This window comes from Bufo bufo, chromosome 4 (genome assembly GCF_905171765.1).
Source record: "Bufo bufo chromosome 4, aBufBuf1.1, whole genome shotgun sequence".
Lineage (NCBI taxonomy): Eukaryota > Metazoa > Chordata > Amphibia > Anura > Bufonidae > Bufo > Bufo bufo.
Genome location: NC_053392.1, coordinates 494,163,553 through 494,179,652, shown reverse-complemented (window position 1 = coordinate 494,179,652; position 16,100 = coordinate 494,163,553). Strand labels below are relative to the sequence as shown.

Below are 16,100 nucleotides of genomic sequence, written 5' to 3'. Positions count from 1 at the left end.
AGCGTCAAAGTCAGAATGAGCTATAGATATACTGTGTAATTTGTATGCTAAATCACACAACCAAAGAAAGTCTATAGCTGAGCTTCTGGCTATGTGTCTGAAATGCTGTAAGCTAAGGGTACTTTCACACTAGCGTTAGAAGAATCCAGCAGGCAGTTTTGTTGCCGGAACTGCCTGCCGGATCCAGAAATCCTTATGCAATCGAATATCATTTGTTTCCGGATTCAGATACGTTTGACAAATGCATTGAAATACCGGATCCTTCTCTCCGGTGTCAACAAATAGGTAACGGCAGCATCTCCAGCGACTTCTCTATTGGACAGACTTCACAAAGTGTGCCATAAAAATAAACTGCAACGTTCCGGCTACTACATAGCCGTTGTCAAGCCTTTACAAAGGCAATGTAGCCGAAACGTTGCTGTTTATTTTTAAGGCACACTTTGTGAAGTCTGTCCAATAGAGAAGTCGCTGGAGATGCTGCCGTTACCTGTTTGTTTGTACTATTCGGTGGGCTGCTGAAGATCTGCGGCCGTGCTTTGGCTTATGCTTTCCGGTGTGGTCGTTTGATGGTCTGTGGGTGCTGCTCTACATCTACTATTCTGACTTTCCTGACTAGTCAGCGTCACAATGACTTTTAGGTTTACTGTATTTTTGTATGCAAAATCACATAGATGAAGAAAATCCCAGTCTAATATTAGGCAAGCCTTTAGCTCAGTGGTAAGGCTGTGGCCTCATATATTGTGTTCCTGGGTTCAAAACCCCTTTCAGCCTTTAAAAGAAATGACATTTTATTAAGCCCTAGATAAGAGACAAATTAAAGTGATGTGTGACTCTGATTGATGCTGATATCAGACTTTCTTCACTGGTCAGTGTCACAATGACTTTTAGGTTTGCTGTGTTTTTGGTATACTAAATCTCATAGATGAAGAAATCATTGACATTAGCAATAGCTCAGTGGTAAGACACTTGCTTTACATGCAGTGTTCTTGGGTTCAAAACTCCTTTCGGGCTTTTAATAAAAATAATATTTTATTGAGCCCTAGATAAGAGACAAATTCAAGTGATATGTGATGTAAGTAGTCCTTTTTTTTAATTTTTATTAAGAGTACGTGGACAGCGCTATAGTAAGGGGGGCACTAATTTACTGTATCTTCATCTATTTCCAGCTAAGGGCTATTTAGTTTTTTGTTGTCTTGAAACACTCACTGAACAATATAATAATGTATTCTTATTTCTTAGGAAGGAGTCTAATTATCAGATCTGTAAATCACTTTATTATTGTAATTATTTGTCGGCATCCACCCAAACATAAGCTGCAAAGATATGACCACTAGGGGTCTCACTAGTCCACTCTCTGTGGTTAGGCATGGTCCAGCTCTCCCAGCAAATCCAGGCAGGAGGAATTGTGGCAGTGTTCTGGAGTAGCTGATGCTGCAGGAGACTTGCAGGATTCACGACCTCCTCACAGATCTGCAAACCAACTTATCTTCTAAATGTGCTCTCCCTCCACCATCTTACATGGCCTTTACATTGATTCACCCCTCTCAAGTGCGCATGCAGTTATTAGCAAGAATCACTCTTTTTCTGGGACTCCTGAAAAAGTTGAGTAGTCACTATATGCAAAGCTGTGTCCTGGCTTATACATATCTACTGTATATATGTGTATTATACACACAGCGTGCTGTAGCTTCACCACACTGAGATCTGCTCAGAAAGCTGATACACATATTACTGCTTTATTCACAGGCACAATATATGATTATGCAGACAAGTCCTCTCTGGGGACTTGAACCAGGGATGTGTACGTGAAAAACTATTAGTTTAACCTGGAAGTTATAGCATTACCACATACAGATACATGGTTTCTCTATGCTTATAAGCTAACACACATTACTGGTGTCTGCATAATCGTATATTGTGCCCGTGAATAAAGCAGTAATGTGAATATTAGCTTTCTGAGCAGATCTCAGTGTGGTGAAGCTACAGCACGCTGTCTGTATAAACCACTAACCTAACCAATGCTCTCATATAACATTTGTAACATGTTAGCTTACAGCATTTCAGACACATAGCCAGAAGCTCAGCTTATAGACTTTCTGTGGTTGTGTGATTTAGCATACAAATACACAGTATATCTATAACTCATTCTGACTTTGACCCTGACCTATGAAGAGCATAAGTCAAAGTCAGGTGTCAAGAGTCAGGTGTCAAGAGTCAGGTGTCAAGAGTCAGGTGTCAAGAGTCAGGTGTCAAGAGTCAGGTGTCAAGAGTCAGGTGTCAAGAGTCAGGTGTCAAGAGTCAGGTGTCAAGAGTCAGGTGTCAAGAGTCAGGTGTCAAGAGTCAGGGTGATCGTGTCAGGTGTCAGGGTCAGGGTGATCGTTTCAGGTGTCGGGGTCAGGGTGATCGTGTCAGGTGTCGGGGTCAGGGTGATCGTGTCAGGTGTCGGGGTCAGGGTGATCGTGTCAGGTGTCAGAGTCAGGGTGATCGTGTCAGGTGTCAGAGTCAGGGTGATCGTGTCAGGTGTCGGGGTCAGGGTGATCGTTTCAGGTGTCGGGGTCAGGGTGATCGTGTCAGGTGTCGGGGTCAGGGTGATCGTGTCAGGGTCCGGTGTCAAGGTCAGGGTGAGTATTTTGCCTCACACTGACATTATTCTGATATGTGACTATGATATTTGACCATGTCCTAAAATGAACACTGTATGGTAGAAACGTTGCCGCTTTACATGCTCGCGTAGACAAACACAGACATTTGGCATCATCATCTGGAGTGCTGCGATCCTTTACTTTAGTTCTATGTTGGTCCAGTGAACGAGAACATCATCTCATGCTCCAACCCAATGCTTAACTGGAAGGGACTGTGCTGCTTACATTCCATATTTACCTTGACTTGGGTCATTATACATGTAACAATTATACCAGTACAGTCACAGCACTGTGTTATCTATGTCATCGGATGTCATTGTGTGCGTTATCCACGTTCTATGACATCTCTGGTGCTTAAAGTGGCTCAGTGCTTCATCAGTTACATAAGTGGTACCCGTACTGTAAATTCCTTGGCAATGGGGCCAAAGAACTTCAAATTATTACCCTGGCTTGTACCCTGAGCTAAAGGTGCCGTTTTCAAAGTGTGTAAGGATTTCAGAGCCATAATTCATTACCAAAACCAATACTTGCACAGTTTATTATATTGTATTCCTCGCAGGTATAATGTATTGACATCATTCCAGGCATTGAATATCATTCTCTTTCAATTATGCATTTATCTTATGTGTTAACTGCACATTGCTTGGCAAAAATTTGTGGCATAAATTATGCGGACCTCAGACTAATACTGTAGATACAACAGCGAACTTGTCTTGGAATTATTAAAATTCACCTAATATCTTCATTGTATACGGAAATTCATCCTAAAGAGTTTCTGAAATGAATGTATAGGCATGACATATGTGTTAAACAGTTGCCTTCTGACGGATGTCATACAGTGGCATCCGTCACCATAGGGTTCAATTGCAAACAAAATGTATCCAGTTATTTTTTTTTAACTGTAGTCAGTGGGATGAAAACACTTTTCCACCCTTTGCCGACATACACGTTACGTGTAGGAGAAGCAATGAATGTGAACACAGCCGAAGGCTACATTCACAAGACCGTATTTTCGGTCTGCATCCGATCAGCATTTTTTGCTTATCGCCTGTGGATCATTTCATTTTTATTTGGCCACAAAAAAAGCGGACAGCACACGGATGTCAAGCCGCAAATTATCGAAAATTTCCTATTCTTGTTTGTTATTTTTTTTAATAGGACCCTCAAAAATTGCAGGATGCACATGGACTGCATCTGCATTTTGTGGATCCCCGATTTTTGGACTGCAAAACGGATACGGTCGTGTGACTGTAGCCTTGCTCACTGATCGGGGCTACATTGCTCTACTGATGTAAGATTAAATGGCTTCAATTGAGACCAGTGCGACAGTGCCACCTGGTGTGTAATAAATGTAATAAAGTGGGGTTTTTTAAGTCACTGTGCCTTTTAGTATTTTATGTCGCTTAAATATCAAAAGGAAACAATAAACAGCAGATTTGCCATAGATTAACATGCATGAAAAATGTAATGTATCTGTTGTTACTGAATAGGTTAGCTTTGTCCATTGCAGTCCTTCACACTCCCCATGTGGATAAAATTTAAAAATTGTTTGGAATCCATTATTCCAATCTGTTTTGAGGACAAGAACAGGCTTTTTTTTTTTTTTTTTTTACAGTGGGTCTTACAAAAATTGCGGGATGCACATGGACCACATCCGTATTTTGCTGACCACAGAACAAACACGGTCATGTGCAGGAGACCTTCATGAGAGAGAACTAAGTAGTTAGTGTAGTTTCTTACAGTTGCCTAAGTTAATTTGGGGCATAAAAGAAAATCTACTTGCTGTTTGAATGGGAAAATTAATGAATGGACACTTCATATACAAAGTATTCAGGGTTTTGTTCAGTAGAAAAGACAAACTGTCCAAGAGGTTATGCCTCTAACTCCCTAAAGTAAAAAGAATCGGAGTATGTTTTATTTGCCCCCTCTAACAATGGACAATGTATCCCATCTTTCCAAACCCTTTTAGAGAAAAAGCATTCATTGTCTATTACAGATGGGTTTGGTTCATGTGAGCAATAAAGACAATTTTTTTTATTTAGGACCCTTTTGATAAATTAGGACCAGATTTAGTAATCCTAATTTGTAGAATAGATGTAGAAAGGCATTGTTAAAATTGGCTGATACTGGATGATAAATCTGGCACATTGTTAGACTGTCTCATTCATACCACCTATTTGTTTTCTTAGCTTTTGTCCATATTTCCGGAAAATCTGTCCATGTGCCCTGAAAATTTGTCCCAATGAGCCAAAGAATACACAAAAAAACTGTCCCAGTCTGCCAGACATCTGTCCACCAAAAACTTTACTGTAGGTCTACTCTGTATGTTGTGTCAGAATCATGGATTTCAGCTTCATAACTTCACCTAAGACTGGGACAACACAATTTACAAATATTGTAAATACTGTATATTTCCAATTATTTCTGTTGATACAAAGACTGTCTTGTCTCTAGACCTGGAGTTACCCAGCATGGCAGTGCATTACTCAGACAGGCCATTCATTTCAAAAGCCATTTTTGTAATACTTAATTTCCCCTGTGGAGGCGCTGCAGGAAAACAGAACTCCTTTCGCTGGATTCCTCTATAGGTTATTGCAGATTCCTGACTGTCCCACAGTAGGACATCCTGAGATTAGCCCAATGTCAAAGCATTCTTTCTAAGTTACTAAGTCCTTCAGATCAACAATCAACAACAGGTGCACTCTGCAATCTTACTAAGCCCTGAAACTGTTGTTAAAATTGAGAGATTAGCCAACACATCCTACTATGAGGACAAGTCTGAGCCCGAGCACCGCGCCAAGGTTTCTCAAGTAGCTCGGGTCCTAACACTCACCTACCTGAGCCGTATGGGCAATACCAGCGGCCAGTGGGCGAATTACAGGAGTGTGAGGTCCGAGTCACAGACCACTCACCAGTTAACTCCAGCATCTACCATGCCAGCAATGGGAGGAGGGAGGAGTCTGCAAGTCCCACTCAAGACTGGCTGGTATGGCTCAGGCTTCACAGGTGCACCTAAATTTAGCCTGTGGATGGAAAACAGGCACATTTAAATTGGAGTTTATACACCTCCATATACAAGCAAACTAACAGAAATAGCGTGGTGTTCAAGTTATTTACATATACACTGCGTGCAGAATTATTAGGCAAATTAGTATTTTTACCACATCATCCTCTTTATGCATGTTGTCTTACTCCAAGCTGTATAGGCTCGAAAGCCTACTACCAATTAAGCATATTAGGTGATGTGCATCTCTGTAATGAGAAGGGGTGTGGTCTAATGACATCAACACCCTATATTAGGTGTGCATAATTATTAGGCGACTTCCTTTCCTTTGGCAAAATGGGTCAAAAGAAGGACTTGACAGGCTCAGAAAAGTCAAAAATAGTGAGATATCTTGCAGAGGGATGCAGCACTCTTAAAATTGCAAAGCTTCTGAAGCGTGATCATCGAACAATCAAGCGTTTCATTCAAAATAGTCAACAGGGTCGCAAGAAGCGTGTGGAAAAACCAAGGCGCAAAATAACTGCCCATGAACTGAGAAAAGTCAAGCGTGCAGCTGCCAAGATGCCACTTGCCACCAGTTTGGCCATATTTCAGAGCTGCAACATCACTGGAGTGCCCAAAAGCACAAGGTGTGCAATACTCAGAGACATGGCCAAGGTAAGAAAGGCTGAAAGACGACCACCACTGAACAAGACACACAAGCTGAAACGTCAAGACTGGGCCAAGAAATATCTCAAGACTGATTTTTCTAAGGTTTTATGGACTGATGAAATGAGAGTGAGTCTTGATGGGCCAAAAGGATGGGCCCGTGGCTGGATTGGTAAAGGGCAGAGAGCTCCAGTCCGACTGAGACGCCAGCAAGGTGGAGGTGGAGTACTGGTTTGGGCTGGTATCATCAAAGATGAGCTTGTGGGGCCTTTTCGGGTTGAGGATGGAGTGAAGCTCAACTCCCAGTCCTACTGCCAGTTTCTGGAAGACACCTTCTTCAAGCAGTGGTACAGGAAGAAGTCTGCATCCTTCAAGAAAAACATGATTTTCATGCAGGACAATGCTCCATCACACGCGTCCAAGTACTCCACAGCGTGGCTGGCAAGAAAGGGTATAAAAGAAGAAAATCTAATGACATGGCCTCCTTGTTCACCTGATCTGAACCCCATTGAGAACCTGTGGTCCATCATCAAATGTGAGATTTACAAGGAGGGAAAACAGTACACCTCTCTGAACAGTGTCTGGGAGGCTGTGGTTGCTGCTGCACGCAATGTTGATGGTGAAAAGATCAAAACACTGACAGAATCCATGGATGGCAGGCTTTTGAGTGTCCTTGCAAAGAAAGGTGGCTATATTGGTCACTGATTTGTTTTTGTTTTGTTTTTGAATGTCAGAAATGTATATTTGTGAATGTTGAGATGTTATATTGGTTTCACTGGTAAAAATAAATAATTGAAATGGGTATATATTTGTTTTTTGTTAAGTTGCCTAATAATTATGCACAGTAATAGTCACCTGCACACACAGATATCCCCCTAAAATAGCTAAAACTAAAAACAAACTAAAAACTACTTCCAAAAATATTCAGCTTTGATATTAATGAGTTTTTTGGGTTCATTGAGAACATGGTTGTTGTTCAATAATAAAATTAATCCTCAAAAATACAACTTGCCTAATAATTCTGCACTCCCTGTATACAGGGGAGCAAATCCTGCACTTGTGGCCCGTTGCTAATGGCGATCCCCAGCAAAATTGCATACAGTGGAGGATGCCTGCAGCGTACCACAAGAGACATCCTACACAAGATAGCAATTGTGTGGATGTGATAAACAGTATAACAATCTAATAACAAGGACAGGTGCACTCTGCGATCCTACTAAACCCTCAAACTGGTGTTAACATTTTGAGATTAGCCAACATGTTCTACTATGAGGACATGTCTGAGCCCGAGCACCGCGCCAAGGTTTCTCAAGTAGCTCGGGTCCTGACACTCTCCTACCAGAGCCGTATGCGCAATACCAGGGGCCAGCAAGGCTATTACTGTTCATACGGATGAATGAGATTGCGCATCATTTTGCTATACAGAGGCAAAATCATTTCACGTAGCAACTTCCTCTACACTAAGACTTTTCTGGAGCAATTTATCATTAGAGAGGGAATTCGTTAGCAGTGGTTTCCTATTTTTATCTCTACCCATATATCATTTCTACAGTATTTCAGTGTACATTTAGGTCTGTATTACACCAACTGATTATCTGACAGATTTTGATCATTGGTCAGATGGCCGTTTACAGGTAGAACTCTTGGGAACTAGTTTAAAATTCCTCAGGAAGGACAGGAGGGAATTTGTATCTTTATATATTGTGGTTATCTCATGTGTTCAGATAAACCGTATCTCGGTGGAATGCCTGATTGTTTCTCAGGTCTCTCACCCTTACTAATTTCTTCTATCTTTCACTGTCTAGATAGACTTTCCCACTCGGGGGTCCCTACCTCTCTATCATGAACTAAAAATCTTTGCCTGCATCCCTACATGTTTCGCCGTTTAAATCGGCGTCTTCAGGGGATGGCGTGCAGGTTTGACATGGTCAAACTAGTTCCCAAGAGTTCTATGTGGTTTTAAGAGTACACAATAAAGTATTATGTTTTATATAGTATTAGTCAGAGAGGTATGCAAATAATACGCTTAGGTCCTAGAGACCTTTGAACCTCACAATATATTAAATATAGCGTCGCAACCTCCTGAGGGACCTATATGTTTGTTGGTTGAATGGCCGTTTACACACACAGATGTTTTGTTATACACCCCAACTATTGGTCTGATTGGACAGAAATTGGTCAGATAATCTGCTGGTGTCATACAGCCCTTAGTCCAAGGAAACAATTTGCACCACCACCCTAACCGAGATCCCTGAAAGTGAATCTTAAAGGGGTAATCCAGTTCAGTCACGCGGTCACATGGCCTAGGTGCAGTCAATCCCATTCAAGTGAATAGGCCTGAGCTGCAATAACAAGCACAGCTGTTGTCCAGTGGACGGCTCTGTGCTTGGCAAGCAATTTGGAGGTCTCAGCGGTCACTGGAGCTCCAGTCAGCACAGCGGCCTCTTCAAACAGCTGATCGGCGAGGGTGCCCGGGAGATGGACCCCCTCCGATCTGATATTAATGAGCTATCCTGAGGATAGGCCATCAATATCAAAATCCCGGATAACTCCTTTGATGCAGTAGAGTATAAGATGAAGTATACAGTGCCTCAAACATCTGATGAGAAATAAGATAAAATAAAAAAAGTCTTATGGTTATAGTGATTTCCATCCGGTCTTTACATTACTAGTAAAATAGTCTAAAATAAGAGACTGTAAAATTGCATTTGCTGTATCTGACTACAGCAGGGACTGGGGTGAAGCGAGTGCATTATATAGACATATGACAGCTCTTCAATGCTGCTGTTTCAATCTAGCGGAATGAATTCTCGGCTAGGATCAAATTGTAGCCTTGAAGTTATAAGAGAGAATATATAACCTTGTAGAGGGGAAGCCATGACGACACACTATAAAGTTAGAGGAGATATTGTGCTTTTTACGTAGGAACTGATGTATTTATTTAATAATGCTACACACCACTTGCTGCGTGCTTGTATTATGTGTGTCTGTGCTTTTTTAATATGAAACTTTTATTACTGTTCTTTAATTTCAATCTTTAGAAACCATTAAGATAATATATGGGAACAATAAAAAAAATAACGGCCTAGACAGAAAAACAATCAAAGAGACCTAACTTCCATAATACCATGATAAAGAAGCGGAAACCAAAATATGGGAGGATAATGCCAGGAGCTTTCTATGATTTGTATAGCTTTGGGGCTTTGGTTAGATATAAAATACATAGAAGTGTGGATGTAGATTTCGAAAATCGTACATCTGGGGAGGATTAAATTGTGTGTCAGGATAGGCAATAAAACTGTTAGAAATTCAATAGATTAGCTTTCTCTTCATGAAGTCACTGTATGTTTCAGGCATAGGAGGAGACATTATTTACTGTCTTAAAGGGGTTTTTCCGGGAATATTAACTATTAACAGAAGGCCCCTAGCCTGAATAGCCTACTTAAAGGTCCATACTTACTTGCTGCCTACTGCTCTGTTCCTGCCCGATGGCTCCCATTCATCCATCTTTTGGTCTCATTCACTGCTGCCGCCAATGACGGTAATGTGTACTCGGTAATGTGTACTCAGTTCTCTAAACTCAAATTCTCAACATTCACTGTAGCATAGGAAAATGTGTAAGGGGACCTGAGGGGGCCAAACACCTTTTAGACCACATACAACAGGATCAATATTATAAATGGCACATACTTTTAAAGGGGTTGGCCACTTTCTGGCTACTTGTGGCCAGTGTGTAGGTAAGATGTCTATATTACACTTACTAATATAGTCTGTTGATATTCTGTGCCATTTGCTATATTTTATAAGCCATGCCTCCCTGTTAGGCAAATCTTCTGTGTTGTCCGTATCACGGAACAGCGGATGTGGACCCACTGTGCCACTAACTAGCAATACTCCGGGGGGGGGGGGGGGGGGGGGGGGTGACTTAGCGACTACCCGGATTTCACTAGAGCCTCTGATGGTGAGGATAGGCTTGACCATCGGTAGTTGCCAGGGGCTACTCTGGAGCGTAAACCAGTCAGTGACAGCTGGTCCAGGCAGACCAGGAGGTACCTGCGAAGGTACCAGCAGTACAGACGTAGTTAGCCAGACAGGGTTGTTACCAGGAGCAACAAGACAGGAACCGGAGGATGATGCAGAGACCTAGTCAGGACGAGTAAAGGGTCAAGGCAGGCGGCACAGGAGCAAGGTCAGACAATCCGGGTCGGCAACAGGAGAGGTGATTCAAGCAGGCAGGGATAGGAGATAAACGAAGTCCAGGAACAAACCACGAAGTCAGGAACACAAGTCGTAAACAAGCTTTTTAGCACAAGATAAGGACCTTGACTCTAAGGCATCTGGGTAGAGGGCAGGATACCTGCAGGAGAGCCAGGATAGGTTAACAAGATCACCTGACACAAGTCAGCCCCGCCCAGGGAGTGATGCGTACTGCACAACAGAAGCCGAGCTCAAGCAGTGTTCAGGTTAAATGGAAGTTGTGGAGCGGAATCTTCAAAGGTAATACTAACCACACAGGTAGAACCCAAAGCTGCAGCAGAGAGAGGGAAGCACAGACCACGATCACAGATGAGCACAGTGCCCGGAACCGCACAGAGGACGCTGTTACAGTCCGCTTGGAGGTCTTGTCCACAAGATGGCCGCTGACGGTCCTGACCAGACAAATCACCTCCATGTGATGTCTCCTCTATTCAAGCACTTGCACCTACACTAAACTCCCAACGGTGCAAGTACATGGCATGTACAGTGTATTTAAATGGAGACAACACATGGAGAGGATTTCCCTGGTTACATGACCCTCCATTAGCAGCCATTTTACGGACAAGACCTTTGTGTGGACAGCAAAAAGGTTATATTATTAAGTGCCATATAATCATCTTACAAATACATTGGTTAAAGGGGTTGTCCAGGTTCAGAGCTGAACTCGGACATATACCCTTCTTCCCCCACTCAACCTCTCTGACATGAGCATCGGAGCATTTCATGCATTTTTCTCAATGGCTGTGATGCGGTATCACATCTCCTAAACATGCCTAACAGTGCCAGGTACTAATATTGTAATCTCAGAAGCGGTGAAAGGTCCTCTTCCAGCTAAGCATATCTCTGGATTATGACCGGTTTAGGAAAAGTGTACATTTACATTCCAGTGTCCAAATGCCAGCACTAACTGCCTGTACTGTTGCCTTGTCATAGGGACTTTGTGTGGACTCATATCATTACTCACATATTGAATACTTCAGATGTGTATATTGATGTGAGGATCATCTGGATCTACATAATATCCCTATGACAAGGTGGAACAGTGTTGGAGCATAGATACGAAATGTGGTCATGAAGACATAATGGTACAAGTCGCCTTATATTTGGCACATCTTTTTTTTTCATATGTCTCATTAGTAAATAGAGTGGGTTCTGGACCCCTTCTATGTGCCAGAATGGAGAAGCAATTGGATAGCCATTCATTTAGAAATGTATGCCTAGACACTGCTTCCAATGGCAGCTACAGCTGATCACTCCAGTAAGAGATATATTGTCATCTGCTGTCAAGACACATATAAAAGAGGCCGGCACAAAGTAATAAGATTTTATAATTCCTATAAATAAAATGCAATAGATAATAAAATGGATAAATAAAGTAAATAAACACCATATAGACTGTAGGAAGCCTATCACCAATACAAAATATTACATTGCTCCTAGTGAAACTGGACCCGGTTGTAGTATGTGAATGTACAGACTTATCAGCAAAAGTTTGCTTTTCCGGTATGTAAAGTATATACTGTATAACATAGTATTGCTATGTATCAGAGAGTTAATTCAAAATTATTTTCAATCCTTTCAAAACTCTGTACACAAAAAACTTCCTCTAATAAAATCCGCACTCACCTTTCAGTTTTCCTTCATACAGATCACAGCTTTATAGTGCTGACTAGAGTTTTAAATATTTCTTGACAGGCGTTTGGAGAGGAAATTGCACCCATCAGCTCAAAGGTGAAGACAGTGAATGATGTGGCTAGTCAGCTCTCCGCTCTAGATACTCAGCCATCTGCAAAAACATCTCGCCAACTGGATGATCTGAACATCAGGTGGAAGCTCCTACAGGTATAGCGCTCTTATCTTGTAGAATAGAAATTGGATGTTTTTTGATTCTCAGCTTCTGGAAACGTTGCATTGAAGGCTTGTATTCCAAAACTTTTTTATATTTCTGGTTATATGTGAATCTTACTTCAGCGCTTTTATGTTTTACGCCTTTTTGCCTTGAGCAACATATCTCCTTTTGTAGTGCTGAATTTGGTGACATTTGTATGGTTAGTGTACCCTTACCTAATTGTTTTGTAATGTACCTTTTTATTGTTTTTTATACCTTTTTATTGCTTCTTAGCTTTCTTTTTATTTTTACTTAGTGTAACTTTTTCATTTTTTCTTAATGTACCTCTTTTATTGTTTCTTAACATACTTTTTTTATTGTATCTTATCATACCTTTTTATTGTTTCTTAGTGTCCATTTTTATAGTTTTTTAGTATAACTTTTTATTGTTTCAAAGGGCTGTATTACACTGGTCGAGGATTGGCCACATCATCGCTAACAAGCATCTGTAGGGACGATCTGAAGGTGTAAAGGTGCCACCTATTAGCCGATGAAAGAGCGAAACGCTCATTCATTGGTTATTCGCATCTTTCATGCATTCACAAAAATAATTGTTTTCCGGCTGCAGATCGTGCCGTCCAATCCCGGTGTGCTGTCGGCAAATAATGACTCTGTGTGGGGATGAGTGATGGCATTAGCGATTGCTCCTCCCCATACTGTAGAGGAGATCACTGAATATAATTGCAGAAGTCTTCTTCACTGACGAACAGGCGATTGTCGGGGAAATATGCTTCCTTCCCGAGAAACATCTGCTAAATCTAGCAGTGTATCACAGCCCATGGCGTACATTTGTATTGTTTTAGTGTACTTTTTTATTGGTTTTTCTTGTTTTGAGGGACATATAGGGCTTTCTGTTTTAGGTAGTTTGCACAATGAATGATATTTAGCTTAAAAATGAATCCTCTAAATCTCACTTTCATATCAATGTCAAATAAATGTGCATTGTGCAGTGTTTGACATTGCTAAAAAAAAAATTAACTTTTTTTATCTTCCATTTTGCGCCAGTTATAACTCTGTTGTGTCACCCCCACTAAATATTAAGCCCTGCCGCTCTTGGTTACATCAATAGGCATAAGGCACAGTTAACACTGGTGTTTTCTTAATTTCCATCGTAGTTCTCCTGTTTTTGTAGTCTGTACAGCACTATTTTGTCCACTTCACCCAATAGACTTTGAATTTTGAATCTGACCTCACTCCTCTATTTTTCCATAGTCTGATTGTCACTCCACCTTCAACTTTTTTTTTTACATGGCTCATGTTTAATAATTATAACACCCTAGTTAGGGCCTTAGGTTGATATATGCATATAATTTCTAAACTTTCCTAAATTCCTTTTAAAGTATGCATGCAACAAGATCTGCAAATAATAAATGAATTATACAATATTAATAATATATAACGTTTAATAATTTTTTCTTGAAGCCAGAGTTCAAGTTATATTTTCGCTGACTCCAACTCGGCTCAACTCTGACTCCTCAGCCCTGTCTGGGATCCCCTGTTCTGGTGATTGATGGGGTCCCCAGTGATAATACACTGAACACGTATTCTGTCAGTGTTTAGTGCAGTACAATGTGTTACCCTGGCTGACAATTATATCATGACTTTGGTGCTTGGTAGGGGCTCAGGACAGGGGCGTACTGGGAACTTAAAGGGGCCCTGGAAAAGAAAAAGTGGCCCCATGTTGTAGGCAAGTCAAAATGGGCAGAAGGTGCGGCAACACAAGTAGGCAGAGTCAGCAATACCATAGCACAGTACCGTCCCAGCAGAACCATATACCACAGTGCAGCACAATATGTTGCCCCCAAAATCTCTTCTCCTGTGGTGGCCATTTTGTGTCCTCCTCGAGTTGTCTCTGATTAAGATATGGAGCAAAGGTCTTAGGTGGTGAGAAGCAGCCACACCAGTTGAATTCAGGAGGGCATGTGTGGTCGCTGGCCAGCAGCAGAGAGGAGGGCTTGGGAAGCCCCCTGGGAATTGGCCCACTGGGAAATTTCCCTGTAGGGTCTATGGCCAATCCGCCCCTGGCTCATAGCCATTATTTGTGTAGTCCCTGTGGATTGTGGATTCTAGTCATACATACTGTATATATCAATGCCTATGAATATGACCACACAGTGTAGCTTAATAAAAACTTCAAAATGTATTACATATATAGTAAAACACATATAAGGTATTTAAAAGGCTGCAAACCACACGAAAAAGAGGAGCCCATATGCATCAAAATAAATATAAAAAATAGACACTAAAAGGTCCATATGAAAGGTATAGCAACAATATAACATATGAGGAGTACATAATGGTGTAAAGAAACCCACCATAAGAAGATACATTCAAAAGGTATCTAGGAACCATATGCAGATGGTAATAAACACGAAGAACAAAGCTATACCAACCGAAGATGATGGGACCTCAACCCCCTCAACATATATTTGGCAAATGCACCTTTGACATCCATCCCGAAACATATTATATTATAATGTAATATTTATGGGCAATGATTTTTTCTCCTTGGAGAGCATTATAATTAGACTTGTATTACTGTATACATCACCGTACATACTCATTAATACAGAGCCTGACCTTGTGTGGGTTCAGCTCTTTCCGTCAGCATTCTTTTCACAGCTAGAAGCAAATTATCCCACCGGGACATGATTTTATTTTTCTTTGATATCCTCCATTTGTAATTTTTACGTATTTATCTGTGGCTCCCTGGCACCTCTACGACACACATATTGGATGCAGTTTGTAAGCGGTGTTGTAACCGCATAAATCATGCTGCCATTATTGAGAGCTGCAAATACTTGGCAGAAGAAAAATCTGCTTTATTGCCACCCATGCAAAATGTTGATTAAAACAAATTTAGTTTTCACAGGATGGACGGTGTGTCCCCAAAGAGACGCTGACTGCGCAGAGGACAAATGTTTCAGATGGGAAATCGTAGACATTTCAAAATAGCGTGGAGGTGGGGGAGGGGAATTGAGTGAATCAGGACTCCTTGAGGGAACTATGACTGTGTGACAATCAATCAACTCCGGCTAATATGACAGATTTTAGAAACGGGAAAGTCTTATACATTCTGCTGTTCAGATGCAAGAATAGGCTTCTAGATAGCCATATGTTCAGTTCTCTGTTGACACTAAATAAAAATAAAAAATGGAGCTTACTACAACAATGCTGGCATTGGTTGGCCTACTTTGCCCTCTACTTTTCAAAGATACAAATTGTATTGACTTAAACGGGGTTATCCCATGATTAATGTAAAAAATTAAAATCAGACTTCATATTGTACATGATAATCTCTTTCTAATAAAGCTAGAACCAGCCGTGTACCTCACATGGACCCAGATATCTCCCATTTATTGTTGTAATTGCTCTGCTAGATTTGTTCAAGATGGCATCTCAAGGGGACACGTCCTTTCTCAGGGATGTGTCCTTTCTGCTGCAGCTCTTTCCCTGTAACTGTCACAGCTTCAAACAGTAGATACGGCTGTTGGCAGATGAAGGATGGAACTGAGCATGTGCATCTACCATAGTAATGTTACTAAGGTGGACAGAGAAATAGGAAAAGGAACAAACAGCAGGTGGCGCTATACAGATACATTTTATTGAATAACTGGTTTGAAAAAAGTTGAATACTTTGCCTATAATGACTTTTTCGTGA

General features: G+C 41.2%; 1 protein-coding gene across 6 annotated transcripts in view; it reads left to right on the top strand.

Moving 5' to 3' along the window:
* The window catches only part of UTRN (utrophin), a 683,920-nt gene that overhangs the window by 495,906 nt on the left and 171,914 nt on the right, over window positions 1-16,100 (top strand). For all 6 annotated transcript variants that reach the window (XM_040429574.1, XM_040429571.1, XM_040429568.1 and 3 more), the window contains one exon: window positions 12,247-12,393. In XM_040429574.1, coding sequence (XP_040285508.1) covers window positions 12,247-12,393 — 147 coding nt within the window. The remainder of the gene's footprint in view (window positions 1-12,246; window positions 12,394-16,100) is intronic.